The sequence below is a fragment of the Saccopteryx leptura genome, chromosome 13 (assembly GCF_036850995.1).
Source record: "Saccopteryx leptura isolate mSacLep1 chromosome 13, mSacLep1_pri_phased_curated, whole genome shotgun sequence".
Classification (NCBI taxonomy): domain Eukaryota; kingdom Metazoa; phylum Chordata; class Mammalia; order Chiroptera; family Emballonuridae; genus Saccopteryx; species Saccopteryx leptura.
In genome coordinates, this window is record NC_089515.1 from 40717641 (window position 1) to 40735857 (window position 18217).

At 47.8% G+C, this 18217-nt stretch overlaps 1 protein-coding gene across 2 annotated transcripts in view; it reads left to right on the forward strand.

The window, feature by feature from the left end:
- The window catches only part of LOC136384642 (endophilin-A3), a 75201-nt gene that overhangs the window by 28571 nt on the left and 28413 nt on the right, over nucleotides 1-18217 (forward strand). Inside the window, exons 2-4 of one of the 2 annotated variants that reach the window (XM_066355074.1) lie at nucleotides 11003-11071; nucleotides 12621-12693; nucleotides 15879-16022. In XM_066355074.1, the coding sequence (XP_066211171.1) occupies nucleotides 11003-11071; nucleotides 12621-12693; nucleotides 15879-16022 (286 nt within the window). Of the gene's footprint in view, nucleotides 1-11002; nucleotides 11072-12620; nucleotides 12694-15878; nucleotides 16023-18217 lie in introns of those variants that run through there. The other variant, XM_066355075.1, reaches the window with a different exon arrangement.

An 18217-nucleotide genomic window follows, 5' to 3' on the forward strand; every position in this document is an offset into this window, starting at 1 on the left:
GGAGAGGAAGAGGGAGAGAAGGGGGAGAGGGAGGGGGAAAGAAGCAGATGGTTGCCTGTTGCCTCTCCTGTGTGCCCTGACGAGGAATTGAACCCTGGATATCCACATGCTGGGCCGACGCTCGATCCACTGATCCAACCAGCCAGGGCCACCTTAACTTAAAAAAACTTATTATTATTCAAAAAAGTTATTTAATTATTCAATTACTGTTGACATTCTGTATTATTCTGGATCGGTTACAAGTGTGCAGCGAGGTGGTTAGAAGATCATGCACTGTGCAGAGTGGTCCCGTGCTGCCTTCGGTACTCACCTGGCCCTGTGCATGGTTATGAATTAGTTCACATTACTGGCTTCAGGTCCCTGTGGCCAAGTCTGGAGAGTGTCTAGATTTTCTCTGAAATCCTGGAGGTGTCCTGGTCCTCAGCTCCAGATGCAGACCCAGCCTCAGCTTCCGCACCTGGTGCGGCCTAGAGTACTTGTGGGTTTGTTTTGTTTTTGCCTTTATCCATTTCATCTCTTTGTGGCCTCAGATCTTCAAATTCAACTTGATGTGACATCAGTGATAATTCTCCTCCTCAGAACCCCCATTTTGGCCAAAGCCCCGACTACCCCAGAGTCAGCAAAGCCTTTCTGTGGAGCGAATGGGGACGTTCACACTTGGTGTTCCACGGTGTTCGGTTTATAACCAAACGGCAGGAGGGGACGAAGGCTACAGAAAGTGACTTTACACTAAATGTTAAGGGGAGGCCTCAGGATTCAGGCCAGACAACCTAGTAACACTTGATCTGAGCCTCGAGGGCCTTGTAAGACTCAGCCAGGTAGGAACCACGTTCCAGGTGGGACAGGCGTGATCAGGGCTGGAAAGAGGAGGGCGCTCCTGACTAAGGGCCAGGATGGGAAGGGCGGGCACTTCTCAGAGTGGCAGTGCGTGAGCTGGGGAGGGAGGCCGAGAGGCAGCCAGATGTCGGGGTGTGGCACACCATATTAAGGGGTATGGGCTCTATTTTAAAGGCAACAGGGAGCCACTGAGTCTGTCTGGGGGTGACATTATTCACTGGCAGCAGCGTGGGGCAGGAATTGGAGGGGTCCAGATCAGAGGCGGTTAGCATAGTTTGGGGTGAGGTGACTGGTGTTGGGAAAACTGTTAGGCTTGCTCGCTTGCACTCTGCATGATTAGTGGACGAGCATGTGGCAGTGGCACGTGTGTGTAGCCTATGTGAGGCTACAGGAGCTTCCCTCGGGGTGGTGTTTGGTGGACTGCTCGCCTGCCACTGTGAGGGACCGTTGGCAGTTTGTTCGCCCGCCACCGTGACGAGCGGTTTTCCCTGCCTGTTTGCTCGTCTGCCGTTGTGAGAATCTAATAAATGGCAAAGGGCTGAGGCTTTCCGGCTTTGCAGTTCCTCTACCATCGCCTGAATCCATGGTGAACCTGCCTGGCCTCAACCACCGGCCTTACAGGTGGTCTGGACTGAGGACGCATGAGCGAGCATGGGCAGGACACAGTGTCAGGAGATGTTTGTGATGTCGGACGGGTACGACTTGGTGGCTGATTTTTATAACTTTTATCCCATTTTGCTTCTCTAGGAGCTTGCTAGCTACATATATACGATTATTTGAAAAGCAGTACTAGAGATTATAGCGTGCATATTTTATGTGGCAGAGTCTGTCTCAAATGAGTACTTGGTGACTTTGAAGCCATAGAAGATGTCACAAGTTAACTCTCTCCAGTGCTACTATTTTTGTGCTACTATTTTCATGTGTTAAAACTCTATGTATAATTAAAACCTCACAAGGTATTACTACTGTTTCAGCTGTCAACATTCACTTAGATTTATCTCTCTGGTTGTTTCCATTTCTGTCCGCATGTCCTTGTTTCCATCTGGGATAGTTTTCTTTTAGGCAAAGAACTCCCGTTATTGTTTCCTTTGGTGGGTTTGTTGGTGATGAATTATCTCAAAAAAAAAATTTTTTTTTTTTTGATCTGAGTACTTGTTTAAAATTTGCTTTCATTTATGAAGGATATATTCACCAAGAGTAGAATTTGAGGTGGGCACTTTAAAGATGTGATTTCATTTGTTTGGTAGCTTCCATGGCTTCTGTGGCAATTTCAACAATTTTTTTTTTTTGGCTGCTTTTTTGAATGCATGGCGTTCTTTGGTTGTTTTTAAGTTTCCCTGTCTTTGGTCTTCAGCAAAAGACTAATAATGCCTAGGGATGCTTTCCTTTATACTTACCCTGCTGCACATTCAAGGAAGAGGTTTTAGCTTTTTTTTGTATTTTTCTGAAGTGAGAAGCAGGGAGGCAGTCAGACAGACTCCCGCATGCATCTGACCAGGATCCACCCGGCACGCCCACCAGGGGGAGATGCTCTGCCCATCTGGGGCGTCGCTCTGTTGCAGCCGTAGCCATTCTAGCGCCTGAGGCGGAGGCCATGGAGCCATCATCAGCGCCCGGGTCAACTTTGCTCCAATGGAGCCCTGGCTACGGGAGGGGAAGAGAGAGATAGAGAAAGAAGAGGGGGAAGAGTGGAGAAGTAGATGGGCACTTCTCCTGTGTGCCCTGACCAGAAATTGAACCCGGGACTTGCATACACCGGGCCGATGCTCTACCACTGAGCCAGATAGCCAGGGCCTATGGAAGAGTTTTAATCTGTAGCTTGTTGTCTTGGACTATATTGAGTTGTTCCAAGAATTGTCCAACGATTGACCATCTCCTCTGCCAGTACTGCTTCTTCCCCATATCTCTGCCCTTTTGTTCTGCAACTCTAAAATGCCTATATTTTAGGTGTTTTCACGCATCGGCTATCTCTTTCCTGGGCACACCTGAATGCCAGTGTTGTCTCCTCATCTCTGTTACTGCCGACGTCTCTGCTTAGGGCTTCAGCCTTCAAGATGCCCCCTGGTGCTGGTGCCTTCCATCTCAGGGATCATCGGAAGCCTCCAGAGGACATTTCAGATAACCTGCCAGGTTTACTTCTTTGTTTCCCTTTTCCCTGGAAATTTGGCCTCACATACTCGTTTCCTAGGCAACCGTGCTCTCCCGTTCTCCCCCCAGCCCAGGGAGACTGCCTCGGTTCTGCTCAGCTTTCCTGTGTCCTGTGCTGCGTGCGGAGGGTTTCCACACAGGGAACGGCGGCTGTGGATGGAGGGCTGTTCCCAGGGCCTCTCCCACCCTCCCTCCCATCTTCGCGCCTCAGGTCCTGACGACCTTGGTTGTTCTCGGATGCCTTCAGAGATTATAAGCAATTTTAAATTTTGAAATAATTTTAAACTTACAGAAAAGTGCAGTTAGTACAGAGAGCATCCCTTATCTTCCCCTAATGTTAACAATTTACAAGGATCCTTAACTGTCTGGATTTATAATTGAGTGTTGCCGTATTTCCCAAGAGCGTGACCCCTAACTGGCCGAGAGAAAAAACGAGGAGCCGGTAGAGAGGGTGACATCTCTGGTGCAGGCTGACAGACGCTGCTCAGATCAATTCTCTTCTGAACTTTTCCCTCAAAGGAGACACCTCCCATGGGCCTCAATTGGTGGGCACGCTGTATCTAATATGGACCTCCTTAGGCGTCTATGATATGCCCATTTTCATGTTACAGCTTCTGAAAAGTGTTCTAGTAAAGAGATCTACTAGGTTTTTCTTTTTCTTTTTTTTTTTTTGCATTTTTCCGAAGCTGGAAATGGGGAGAGACAGTCAGACAGACTCCCGCATGCACCCGACCGGGATCCACCCGGCACGCCCACCAGGGGGCGATGCTCTGCCCCTCTGGGGCATCGCTCTGTTGTGACCAGGGCTACTCTAGCGCCTGGGGCAGAGGCCAAGGAGCCATCCCCAGCGCCCGGGCCATCCTTGCTCCAATGGAGCCTCGGCTGCGGGAGGGGAAGAGAGAGACAGAGAGGAAGGAGAGGGGGAGGGGTGGTGAAGCAGATGGGCGCTTCTCCTGTGAGCCCTGGCCGGGAATCGAACCCGGGACTTCTGCACACCAGGCTGACGCTCTACCACTGAGCCAACCAGTCAGGGCCGTTTTTCTTTTTCTTGAGAGTGAGAGAGACGGGAAGGGAGAGAGAGAAGAAGCAGCAACTCATAGTTGCATCACTTTAGTTGTTCACTGATTGCCTCTCATATGTGCCTTGACCACAGGCTCTCGTGGAGGCAGTGACCCCTTACTCAAGCCAGCAACCTTTGGGCTCAAGCCAGTGACCTTGGAATCATGTCGATGATCCCATGCTCAAGCCATCGACCTGCGCTCAAGCTGGTGAGCCCGTGCTCAAGCTGGCGACCTTAGAGTTTTGAACCTGGGACCTCAGTGTCCCAGGTGGATGCTCTATTCACTGTGCCACAACTGGTCAGGCTGCTCAGTTTTCTTTATCAAATGTATCTGGTCAAGGAGCTGTCCTTCACTGTACTCGGAGTGACAGTTGTGCAGCCAGTGTTCTGTGGCTCATACATTGCAAAATACTGCTCTGCAGAACTTCCCAACAGGTAGACATTTTGCTGTTTAGCATCTTCTCCCAGGTTCTGGCTTTCTTGCTGTTTAATTTTTGACAGCAAGAATTGGAGAAGCCAAGATTTCTTTGAAAACAGATACTTTTACAAGAAGGAGGCCAAGGCTGTGCTGACATTTCCCAGTGAAGCTCCGACAAGTCTAGGTGAAAAGCCACACACACAGCTTCACGAATCCTGAATAACTCTTTCCCTCACTGCTCTGTTGTTGTCCTCGAAAAATGGTTTTCATTTTTCTATTATTGACAAAATTGGAGCCTGCTGAGACCTGGATGGAGACAGAGGATTTTACGTCTGACTAGCACCCAACCATCCCGCGATGGGTCTAATTTACAGCCTGATTCTCTCTCCTTCTCACTGGGGAAGACCCCGTGAGCCACACAACGCATTTAAAGTCGCGCGTCTGTCTGGCGAGCCCATTGAGATGCAGGGCTTGTGATGAGAGGCGGACTAGGTGAGGGCAGCTTGTATTTGAAGTTGAAGAATGTGGTTCGAGTTTTTGGTTAAGATGTTGACACTTTTCCCAAGTCTCCCTCTTCAGAAAGTGCATATCGCTTACCATTTCCAGGTGAATGTCCTTGTCCACCTCTGGCTCCCCTCTCGTGCCTTCTCCAAGGGCCACCTGAGTGATCTTCCTGAAAGGCAGACCTGACCCTTGCACTCACCTGCTGACAGTGCCCACCGCCCACGAGATTAAGCTCAGTTCCTGAGCTGGCCAGTGTGTTCATCTGCACCGGGTCCAGCCTTTCCCATCAGTTACCCTTATTGAATTGTGATGCTGTTCCCTGAATGACCTCATATATCTTTGTAAATAAGTTATGTCTTCGCCCATGCTGTTCTCTCTCTGCTGGAAACGCTACCTCCTCGCTAGTCTCCCTGGCACACACTTCACGTGACTCCTATATCTGCCCTGGAACTTCCGGCTATGTTATTTGCTTCCGCTCATCTGGGTTCCAGTAATAGATTCTGCGTCTCTCTCATGGAAAAGTACTTGTGTCACGGTGTCCCGGCCATTCGTGTCTACCTCTCAGTGGCCCCCGCGGTTGGAATGTGGAGGGCTTGGTCTTTGTGTCCAGCGTCATGATACAGTTGGCAGACTTTCAGATGTTTGTTGAATGAGATTGAATGACATTGTGTCAATTTGAAGTGTAAGGTGGAAGTGTTTGGATTTTTGGGGGGTGGGGTGGGGAGAGGTGGGAAGAGAGAAACAGGAATATCAAGCTGCTCCTGTACGTGCCCTGACTGGGAAATGGAACCAGCAACCTCCATGCTCCAGAGGGACACTCCAACTGACTTCAGCAATCTGGCCAGGGCTTAATTTCTTTTATGTATGTATGTATGTATATATGTATGTATGTATTTTTTGTTTTCAGAGAGAGAGGGAGAGAAGGGAGGGGGAAAGAAAGCATTCATTTGTTTTTCCACTCAGTTGTGCACTCATTGGTTGCTTCCCATGTGTGCCCTGGCCTGGGATTGAACCTGCAACCTTGTTGTTTTGAGATGACACTCCTAACCAACTGAGCTAACTGGCCAGGGCAGTGTTAGATAAAAAAAAAATGAATTTAGGGTTATACATTGATTTATAAATACTGCTTTTGCTGCATTCCACATTGGTTGTGATATATAGTATTTTTATTTATTTTTTTGAGGTTTTAAAAAAATTATTGATTGTAGAGAGAGAGGAAAGAAAAGAAAGAGACATTGATTTGTTGTTCTACTTATTTATACATTCATTAGTTGTTTCTTTTTTTTTTTTTTTTTTCATTTTTCTGAAGCTGGAAACGGGGAGAGACAGTCAGACAGACTCCCGCATGCGCCCGACCGGGATCCACCCGGCACGCCCACCAGGGGCGACGCTCTGCCCACCAGGGGGCGATGCTCTGCCCATCCTGGCCGTCGCCATGTTGCGACCAGAGCCACTCTAGCGCCTGAGGCAGAGGCCACAGAGCCATCCCCAGCGCCCGGGCCATCTTTGCTCCAATGGAGCCTTGGCTGCGGGAGGGGAAGAGAGAGACAGAGAGGAAAGCGCGGCGGAGGGGTGGAGAAGCAAATGGGCGCTTCTCCTGTGTGCCCTGGCCGGGAATCAAACCCGGGTCCTCCGCACGCTACATTAGTTGTTTCTTGTATACGCACTGACCAGAGATCAAACCCACAACTTCGGCATATAGGGATGATGCACTCCCAACTGAGCTACCCAGCCAGGCCTGAGTATTTTTATTCTTAAATTTAAGAATTTTTATAATTTCTAAAAGAGTTTTTTTTTTATGTGAGAAAAGGGGAGATAGAGAGATTCCTGCATAATGCCCAACTGGGATCTACTTGGCAACCCCATTCTTGAATCAACCGAGCTATCCTCAGTGTTTGGAGCCGATGCTTAGACCAGTCGAGCCACTGGCTGTGGGAGGGGAAGAGAGAGAGAAGGGGGAGAAGGAGGGGAAGAGAAGCAGGTGGTCGCTTCTTTTGTGTGTCCTGACCAGGAACTGAACCTGGGATGTCCGTACATGGGGCCACTGAGCCAACTGGTCAGGGCTTGTTTTTATTTTTTATTTATGGATTGATTTTAGAGAGAAAAGAGAGAGAGATCAGTTTGTGGTTCCATTTATTTATGCATTCATGGTTGATTCCTGTATATGCCCTGACCAGGGATTGAACCCACAACTTTGGTGTATTAGGATGATGCTCTAACCAACTGAGCCACCCAGCCAGCTAGGGTTTGCTTGCTTCTTTTTAGTCAGTAGTTAAACTTGTTAGCATAGTTGATCAATTCCCTTTTTTTTACCACTGTTCCTTGTGGTGCATACTTTTAACTTTGTTCAATTTTTTGATGGAGTACTTTAGCATTACTTTTATGAGAGATGATGATGGTCTGAATTTGTCTTTATTTTGCTCTCTTTCTTAAACGGCAGTTTTAGGGAGAGGTTAAGAATTTCACATTTCTTCTCTGCACCTTGAAGCTGTTTCTCCCACCATCTGATACCTGCTTTTGCCAAAGAAAAAAATCAGCTGTCAATCTTACGTTGCTTTGGCTGCTTGTTTACCCCGTAGTAGCTTTAGAATTTATTCTTGATATCTTGATGTGTCTAGGTGTGAATTAATATTTTTATCTTGCTTAGCACTTGAGTATATTTCTAAACCATAAACTCACATCATCCTTAATTGTAGGATTAAAAGAAGCTGTTAACTCTTATGGTACTGTTTCTCCTACATTCTGTCCTTTTCTCCCTGAGGGCCTGTCCGATGTGTGTTGGAGCCTCTTACTTATCCTCCACACCAACTAACTAATATTTCCTGTTTAAGAAAAATAAACTCTGGTCCTGGCTGGTTGGCTCAGCAGTAGAGTGTCAGCCTGACGTGTGGATGTCCCAGGTTCAATTCCCAGTCAGGGCACGCAGGAGAAGGCACCATCTGCTTCTCCACTCCCTCCCCTTCCCCTTTTCTTTCTCTCTTCCCCTCCTGCAGGCATGGCTTGATTTGTTTGAGTGCTACCGCCCCAAGTGCTGAGGGCGCTAAAAATAGCTCGATTATGAGCACCAGCTCCAGATGCACAGAGCATTGGCTGCAAATGGGGCTTGCTAGCTGGATCCCAGTAGGGACACCTACAGGAGTCTGTCCCTCTATGTCCCCTCCTCTCAAAAAAAAAGAAAGAAAGAAAAAGAAAACTCTATTGCCTTTAAACTTTTTTTTTTGTTCTTTGAGTAAGTCCCTTAATAATATTTTCTAGCTTACCAGTTTTCTCTCTGATTATGCCTAGTCTGCTTTATTTCATCTGTATCAAACTTTTTATTGTCATGGCTCTATTACCTCCAAAGTTGAGAACCAACAGTTAAACTGATTTCACTAATGAACAAAATGATATTCGGAGATGGGGGGGAGTCCTAACTGATGGATGCATCTGTTGAAACACTGCTTGGTATGTAGCAATGGGATTCTCTATCCTTCTGTTGAAGGTTACACCTTGTATCTAGGTGTCAGGATAATCCTCTCTGACTTCGTTACTGAGCCTGAGAAACAAGAGCGTTGTCCAGTGTATGCGCTAACTTCTGCTGAATAGTAAAGCGCTCCACCAGTTTTTGACTGGTTTCCGCGGGTCAGCCATTAGGCTGGTCTCAGCTGGGCTCTCTTGCGTGTCAGCAGCTCCTGCAGGTCAGCTCGGGCCTTATCCTGGGGATTGACTGGCTGTTTTGGTGGGGTGTTGTGGCCACTGGTCTCTCACCACCCAGCAGATTAGCTGGGGCTTGCTCACCTGGTGGCAGCCGGATTTCAGAACTATGCGAGAAAGCATGCAAGATCTGGTAAATTGTAGGCTGGTTTCTGTGGTCAGCACAAGCCACAAGCACAGCAGCCCAGATCCAATGGACTCCAACTCTGACCAGGAGGAACTGTAAAGATGTACTAGGAAGGGCCCTGGCCGGTTGGCTCAGCGGTAGAGCGTTGGCCTGGCGTGCGGGGGACCTGGGTTCGATTCCCGGCCAGGGCACATAGGAGAAGCGCCCATTTGCTTCTCCACCCCCCCTCCTTCCTCTCTGTCTCTCTCTTCCCCTCCCGCAGCCAAAGCTCCACTGGAGCAAAGATGGCCCGGGCGCTGGGGATGGCTCCTTGGCCTCTGCCCCAGGCGCTAGAGTGGCTCTGGTTGCGACAGAGCGACGCCCCGGAGGGGCAGAGCATCGCCCCCTGGTGGGCAGAGCGTCACCCCCTGGTGGGCGTGCCGGGTGGATCCCGGTCGGGCGCATGCGGGAGTCTGTCTGACTGTCTCTCCCCGTTTCCAGCTTCAGAAAAATACAAAAAAAAAATATATATATATATATATATATATATATATATATATTTTATACATCCTGCAGTGCACAGGACAGAGAACTTTCTGCTCTCAATCCCCAATATATATACACACAAAAAAAAAATACACACACAAAAAAAAGACGTACTAGGAAGGTGGAGAATTGTGTGATCTCCTCTGTCTACTCTTTAAGTACTTCCTTCTCACTGCTCAAGGTTAAGTTGAATACTCTCTGCACATACCTTCCTCCTGTTAGTCATACTGTGTGTGCAATACACTGATGACACCCACCCACCTTTACTGCTGAGTTTTAGATTCATGTATGTATCCTAAAGGGATGAACAAATTAGGCTGATGTACTGTTCTAGAGGAAGTGATGTAACGTATTTTCCATTTCCACTCAATTTTCCTTGTTCTGGAGCCAGACTTGCTCCGCTGCAAGGTTCCTCTACCTGTGCTGTGTCTGAGGAAGTCTCTCTGGAGGCTTCTCAGTGACCTCTTTTCCTTGGTGTTTGAGAGTCGGTGATGTGGCCCCGCTAACCTTCCTGTTCTCGTCCAGTCATCCCCCTTGAGCTCGATTCGTTACAGTTAAACCAAACCTCAGGCTGTCTCTTGAGCCCATTTCCGCGACACCAGCGGTTCTCAAGTGTCTGGAGACAGTTTTGGTTGTCACAAGGCGGGGTGTGCGCGATGCTAGCATCTCACGGGTAGGGGCGGGGATGCTTAAAACAGGGGTCCCCAAACTATGGCCCGCGGGCCGCATGCGGCCCCGAGGCCATTTATCTGGCCCCCACCACACTTCCAGAAGAGGCACCTCTTTCATTGGTGGTCAGTGAGAGGAGCATAGTTCCCATTGAAATACTGGTCAGTTTGTTGATTTAAATTTACTTGTTCTTTATTTTAAATATTGTATTGGTTCCCGTTTTGTTTTTTTACTTTAAAATAAGATATGTGCAGTGTGCATAGGGATTTGTTCATAGTTTTTTTTATAGTCTGGCCCTCCAACGGTCTGAGGGACAGTGAACTGGCCCCCTGTGTAAAAAGTTTGGGGACCCCTGCTGTAAAACATCCTGCAGTGCACAGGACAGAGAACTTTCTGCTCTCAATCCCCAAGTGCCAAGATCGAGAAACCCGGTCTCACACAGAAGTCTTTTTTAATAATCCTGCCTCAGGCTGGAAGGTCTTCCCATCAGTGCTGCCCATTGAGACGTCCTTTATCCTTAACAAGCCAGCGCGAATGCCAAGCCTTCTAGGAAACAGATCCTGGATCCCCCCCCCCCCCCCCCCCACACACACACACATACACAGCTTTCTGCTAATCACTGTAGTGCTTAGTGTGTTTGCAGTAATTGGTATCCGGAACTATTCTTTTTCTTCTTCTTTTTATTTTTATCATTTTCACTGTTCTTCCTTGTATTGTAGCTGTATTTTAGTTTACATATGAACTCTCTGGCCGAACTCTGGGTTCCTAGGTGACAAGGGTCCTATCTTATCTCTGTTTCTACTGGAGCGCCCGCCATCTGCTTTATGCATAGTAGGAGCATAATAAATATCTGTTGAATGAGTGAGATAATTTTCTTGGAGGACTTAATCCCCCTCTCCCCCCCCAAAAAAATCCAACAATCTGAATCGGAGGGTTTTCCCTTCTGTGTGTGTTTGTGATATGTTGGATCAGAAACTGTGATTACAAATCATCGTGCAATTCTTTGTGTTTATTTCTGCAGCTCTTTAGTGAAAAGATAAGTGGCATCGAAGGGACGAAACTCGATGACGAATTTCTTGACATGGAAAGGGTAAGCGAGCGCGCTCGTGCCCGTTGAGTTACACGTTTGACTTGCATCGCGAGATGAGACTCGCTGCTGCCGTCAGAGGCATTGGGGTGCACATCTAGGGTGCCGCATACGGCTGGGACCCCAGAATCCAAAAGGCAGCTCTTTCACACACCTGTGGCCAGATAAGGAGCCTTGACCCTGAAGGAAGTGGGAGTTGGTTAACCGGTTCTCTCTAACGGACAAAACTCAGAATGCTCAAAAGGTGGTCGACTTTGGCAAATAGTTAAAAAGGTGGTCAACTTCGGCAAATAGTTATAATCCCAGTGTCACTGGGATTATATACCTTGGGCAGTCAAAACGTACTTCTGGGATGAGACCCATCAAAGACATAAATATTGACACCCTGTGTGTCGGCCCTGACTCTGTCACGATACCAGGGGGTCCTCAGGTTATGACCCAGTTCTGTTCCTATGATAGTGACGTAACCTGAATTTTGGTGTCAGTCAAAACACACCCTAGCCTAAGTCACTTACCTATCCTAACACAGTTGTAAAATCATGATCTAGACCAGCGGTAGTCAACCTTTTTATACCTACCGCCCACTTTTGTATCTCTGTTAGTGGTAAAATTTTCTAACCGCCCACCGGTTCCACAGTAATGGTGATTTATAAAGTAAGGAAGTAACTTTACTTTATAAAATTTATAAAGCAGAGTTACAGAAAGTTAAAGCATATAATAATAATAATTACTTACCAAGTACTTTATGTCGGATTTTTGCTAAGTTTGGCAGAATAAATCTTTATAAAACAACTTACTATAGTTAAATCTATCTTTTTATTTATACTTTGGTTGCTCTGCTACCGCCCACCACGAAAGCTGGAACGCCCACTAGTGGATGGTAGGGACCGGGTTGACTACCACTGATCTAGACCATAAAAACACAATTAAGCCACAGAAAAATCCCAACTCCCTCACTCATGGGCTGTGTTACTGCGTATTCTTCCGCTGCGCATAACCAAACTAGTTTGACCATGTCATCCGTAAGTACAATGCCAACGGCGTAATCCGAAACACTCACGACTCAATTTTTTTTGGAGTGAGCGTTGTCATAAAGTATGTCCAGACTGTTGTAACCTGAGGACCACCTGTAGTGGTATGACAATCATGTGACCCTGGCACTGCCCTGGGACCTGCGTGTGAGCCTGTGTCAGCGGGGGGCCCCTGCCCCGAGGGTGACACCGCCGAGGATGACACCAGCGGCACTGGGTGCCCTTCCTGCTCACACGGCGGTTGTGACAGTTATGCAGAACATTCACATAAGTGAAAGCATCTGGGAAGTGATGACGGGGCTCTCACAGAAGTGACTGTAACATGTCTCTGTCCCTCACCGTGTTTCCTGGTCACCTGTGCGGAGCCCCGCGGGGCCACTGGGAATTGCCGACCTCCTCGGTTCCCTTCCCTCTGTCTTGGGTGAAAATTACTTCTCTGTTTTTCGGTGAATTAATTGTTTGTCATTTACCAACATTTTATGTGCTTTCTTTTTTTCCTTTCCTTTTCTTTTTTTTTAAAGAAAATAGATGTCACCAACAAAGCTGTTGCAGAAATTCTTTCAAAAGCCACAGAATACCTTCAGCCCAATCCAGGTAAAGTTAGACGACGCCTTGAACTGTTCTCTTGTTCATTCACTTGTGGCAGACGCCAGTGCGCTGTGTTTATCTGGCACTAGTTGGGCATGCTCTGGAAACAATGGCCTCTGTGTCCCAATAAAGTCACGTCTCCGGCAACTCCATAGTTGCCATGAATCCTAGCCGTTGAGACACGAGCAGACAGTCCTGTGAACCGTGGGGACATCGTTTGGAGGGGTCTTTATCTGGCAGCCAGACACTGCTAAGCAAAGACTTTTTTTTTTTTTTTTGCTTCAGAAACCCTTTAAACGTTTTGTAAATGTTTGCTTATTTAGCCATTTCCTCCTTTTTTAAAGAAAAAATTATGTCCTCCTGTTCTGAAGGGATATATTAATTGGAAATGGCTTTCACTTTGGCTCAAATGCTAAAGAAATGAGGCATGATAATATGGAAAGCAGCATGGATCCAGGTTTAGATCAGCCTCCTGACGGGAGGTTTCCGTTCCTAGGCTGTGAAGCAGCGTTCTGTTTGGTGTGCGTGTGTGTGGGGGGTTTTTTTTGTATTTTTTTTTTTGTATTTTTCTGAAGCTGGAAACGGGGAGAGACAGACAGACTCCCGCATGCACCCGACCGGGATCCACCCGGCAGGCCCACCAGGGGGCGACGCTCTGCCCACCAAGGGGTGATGCTCTGCCCACCAGGGGGCAACGCTCTGCCCACCAGGGGGTGATGCTCTGCCCCTCCGGGGCGTCGCTCTGTCGCGACCAGAGCCACTCTAGCGCCTGGGGCAGAGGCCAAGGAGCCATCCCCAGCGCCCGGGCCATCTTTGCTCCAATGGAGCCTCGGCTGCAGGAGGGGAAGAGAGAGACAGAGAGGAAGGAGAGGGGGAGGGGTGGAGAAGCAGATGGGCGCTTCTCCTGTGTGCCCTGGCCGGGAATCGAACCCAGGACTTCTGCACGCCAGGCCGACGCTCTACCACTGAGCCAACCGGCCAGGGCCACGTGTATGTGTTTTAATTTATTAATTGATTTGAGAGAGAGAGAGAGAGAAACATCAATTTGTTCCACTTATCCATGCATTCATTGGTCAATACTTGTATGCGCCCTGACCAGGTAACAAACCCATAACCTTGGCGTACTGGGACAGTGCTCCAACCAATGGTGCTACCCCCTGGCCAGGGCTGAAGCAGCATTCTTGACGAGCTGATCCTGGGTTATAAATTATAGAAACTGATAGAGGCCCCCAGTCCTTGAATTTTGTGGATTTCCAAAACTTTACTTTTTAAGACTCATTTGCATGTGGTTACTCTGACCCCTCGGCTGTAGGAATCAGCACAGATTGGACCATTTGAAAATCAAGAAAGTAAAAATTTTAATCCTGGATTTTGTAAAAATCATGACCAGGGAGGTCAGTGGGTACAGGAACCTTAGAATTGTGTAGATGATTACAGTTTTAAAAGCCATAATAATATATCTCTTCCCTGGCCTCATCAGTGATTGGCGTGAATCATACCAGTTCCTTTTTCTGATAAGTCACGCAGTGCCCCTGGGTTCTGGAATGTGCTTTTAAGTGGGTGGAGATCCTGTCCTCAGAGAGCTGAGGGTGGAATTCGGTGAGGAGATGCTGGCCAACAGTGAAGGTGTCCACTAGCCAGAAGCCTTTGGTTCTTGCCTGAGAAGCAGAAAGCAGGCCTAGCAGCCTCTGATCCAGGTCATGGCTTCAGTCACAGGGTGACTGCATCCCACTCTTCACCCTGGGGAAGAGGAGCATGCATGCGGGTGCAGTGCGTGCACATGTGCATGAGTGATTGCATGCATGCGTGTGCAGTGCGTGCATATGTGCATGAGTGATTGCATGCACATGTGTATGTTGGGCGAGTGATACCTGTGTGCCCTGGAGACCAGGAGGATAAGTCCTTTGAGGCTGACGTGGGTGAGATTAAAAGATGCCGTCACTGGGAGCGTCTGGCTCTTCCTGCTCAAAGTGTGGTCCACGGAGCAGCAGGCTCAGCCTCCACTGCAGAACTGTGGGGAAGACATTCAGTCTTGGACTCATCCCAGACTGTCTGCATCAGACTGTCCATTTTAGCAGTTTCCTCAGGTGGTTTGTATACATGTGACACTTTGAGAAATGCTGGTTTAGAATTGAAACAAGGATGTAATTATTAAAGCAAAGGAAAATAAAAGGGGGCCCTGGCCTGTTGGCTCAGCAGTGGAGCGTTGGACCGGGTGTGGAAGTCCTGAGATTGATTCTGGGTCAGTATCAGCACACACAGGAGAAGTGACCATCTGCTTCTCCACCCCTCCTTCCCCTTCTCTCAATCTCTCTCACTTCCTCTCCCGTAGCCATGGCTCAATTGGTTCGAGCAAGTTGACCCCAGGCACTGAGCATGGTTCCATGGCCTCGCCTCAGGCACTAAAACAGCTCGGTTGCCAAGCAATGGAGCGATGGCCCCTGGTAGGGGGCTTACTGGGTGGATCCCGATTGGGACGCATGCGGGAGTCTGTCTCTCTGCCTCCCCTGTTCTCACTTAAAAAAAAAAGTGTATGCCTTCATTACCTAAAACCATCTCAGAAACCACAAGCTAGTCTGTAACTCTCTATAGCCCATGGAGTGGAATCCTAAAGCCTTACCTTGGTTTTCAGGCCACAGTTATGTTTTCCCATAGAGATCTTCCGATTGGCCCTGTGTTAACTTCTTGGGTCAGATCTGCCTGCTCATTATGGTGGTTAAATACCATGGTAGTCCCTCCGCTATCGCTTATGTTTCCACATATTAGAGGCATCATTGTATCCTTTTTCAATATAGCACTTTGCTATATTTTCCTTTCTGGAGACCACACCCAAACTTCATTTGTGTAATCACATTTTGTATAATCTGCCTTCCAGTATCTGAAGCAAGCCCCTTGAGGGCAGCTGCTGTCTTAGGTCCTGGCAGCCCACTTGCTGTCATTTGGAAATTCAGCGACATGTGTGCAGTTCCTGTTTTCTCACCTGACTGCAACTGAGCTCTTATCCCCACCTCAGTAAAGAATCTTGGAAGTCGCATGAGGGACTGACTGGGTCACACACAGCCCTTTCCTGCTTTAGGCCCTTGGCATTTTGTTAGGGTGACCTCGATTTCACCAGCCGCGTTTATTGAATGCTCCGAGCCTGTCCCTCTGCCTCGTCACTGGAAGGGATTACAAATGACAATGTTTTTAAGCATACAGAGCTAAGCTGGGCATGCTGAGCACCGTGTCGAAGATCCGAGGGCAGGTGAGGACCACCGGGTACCCGCAGACGGAGGGCTTGCTGGGCGACTGCATGCTGAAGTACGGCCGGGAGCTCGGGGAAGCCTCCACCTTCGGTGAGTGGCACCGTGACCCCGGGGAGTGAGGGCGCACCCCTTGGTGCTTGTAGGTTCTACAAGAAGCCTTTATTGTAACAGCCTGTACTTGTGTATTCTTATTACCAAAGTACTACAAGTACTACGTATTTGTAACAGGAAGTTTAGAAAACCTAGCCAAGTAAGATAAAGGAAAATGCTGACACCACCCGAACCATATATGCACCTGGGGCTGACATCCAAATCAGCTGAGCTGTCCTCAGCACCTGGGCCAATGCTTGAGCCAGGGAGCCACTGGCTGTGAGAGGGGGAGAGGGAGAAGCAGATGGTCACTTCTCACGTGTGCCCTGACTGGGGACAGAACCCTGGACGTCCGCACGCTGGGCCAATGCTCTATCCACTGAGCAAACTGACCAGGGCCTAAATTTTTTTTTTTTTTTTTAGTTTATTGATTTGAGAGAGAGAGAGGAAGAGAGAGAGAGAGAGAGAAAGAGAAAAACATTGATTTGTTGTTCCACTTACTTATGCATTCATTGACTGATTCTTGTATGTGTCCTGACCAGGGATTAAATCTGCAACCTTGAAACACTCTAACCAACTGAGCTACCTGGCCAGGGCTGCCCCCTTTTTTTCTTTTTAGTTAGCTCTTTCAATGGTCAGAATCTTCGCTGACCTTCTAAGTTGATGGAGTTTAATACCAGGTAGGCATTCACTTCGGACCTTGTGGGTGGGGGTCATTGTAATGAAGAAAGATTTTTGCTTTTCATGTAGTGGGGTCACTGGGTCTCCTTAATGCTTTATGGCTTTGCTGTCAAGTTTAGAAAAACTTTTCATCTCACTCCCACTAATTGTGCAAATGTTTATTTATACTTACATCCGTATGCTTTCTTTTCTTACCTTTACATTTCCAGGGTCCTGAGTTTAACGGGTGAATCCGTGCAAGAGGGTTCTAGTTTTGTTTTAGTTGTCCTAATGCAGTCGATCTTTCTGATTTGAACTAACCTTTTTTTTTTTTTTTAATTTTTTTAATCAAGAGAGAGAGAGGGACGCAGCAAGGACAGACAGACAGGAAGGCAGAGAGATGAGAAGCATCAGTTCTTCATTGAGGCACCTTAGTTGTTCAGTGATTGCTTTCTCATATGTGCCTTGACGGAGGGAGGGCCTGTAGCAGAGCGAGTGACCCCTTGCTCAAGCCAGTGACACTGGAGTCATGTCTATGGTCTCACGCTCATGCTGGCGAGCCTCCACTCAAGCTGGTGACCTCGGAGTTTCAAACATGGGTCCTCAGCATCCCAAGCTGACGCTCTATCCACTGCACCACTGCCTGGTTAGGCTGAACTAACCTTTTTTGGTATAGGCTAAAAATTATTCATTTTAAGTTTGTTTCTGGTCTTCCCTGGTTTCTTGATCCATACCCTATTTTGATCAACTGTCATGTTGTTTTAGTATTGTAATTTAAAAGCACATTTTAACATAGGTAAGTGAAATTGCCCCTAGATATTGGAAAAATTTCACGGACATATTTGCCTGTTTTAGTTTTGCAGATAAAACTTAAGAGTCATTTTAAGTCCCCTCTACTAAGGAACAAAATGCTCATTCAATTTTGATGAAGATTTCTTGAAATGAATACATTAATTAGATCGGGGGTGAATTGAATTCAATGTATGAAGCCTTCTGGGAGGGTTTGGGACCTTTGCTGTGCAGGGAGTGGTAACAAGGAAGGACATGGAGTTGAGGCTTTTAAGTATTTGGCCGTAGTGATTCATCTATGAAATTGGGGGGGGGGGTGTATTTTGAAAACTTAAAAAAAAGAAAAATGAAACTTTAACACATGAATTAGTTACCAAGAATAACAATATCTGCTAGAGCAGTAGAATGTGATTTTATTTTGTTCCCTGTGAGTGGAGACAAGGTAACCTTTTCTTGTACCTTGATGGCAGGCCCGATGGGGGACAGGTGAGGCCATCAGACAGGCCCTGACACCCAGGGGGGTTCCTGCTGTGCATCTGGCCGCAGTGACAGGGCAGGGGGCTTGGGGGGGCAGACAGCATGGTAGCTTCGCAAGTGCCCAGCAACTTACTGGAACCCGGGATATGGAAGAGAGCTATGTCAGGAGGGCTGGGTTGTTAGGAACAGATGGGCCGCGTGGTGCTCTGAGGAACAGGCTGTGCTATCGGATGCTTTCTCGGAGCCATGTGGTGGGACCTCCTTCAAGT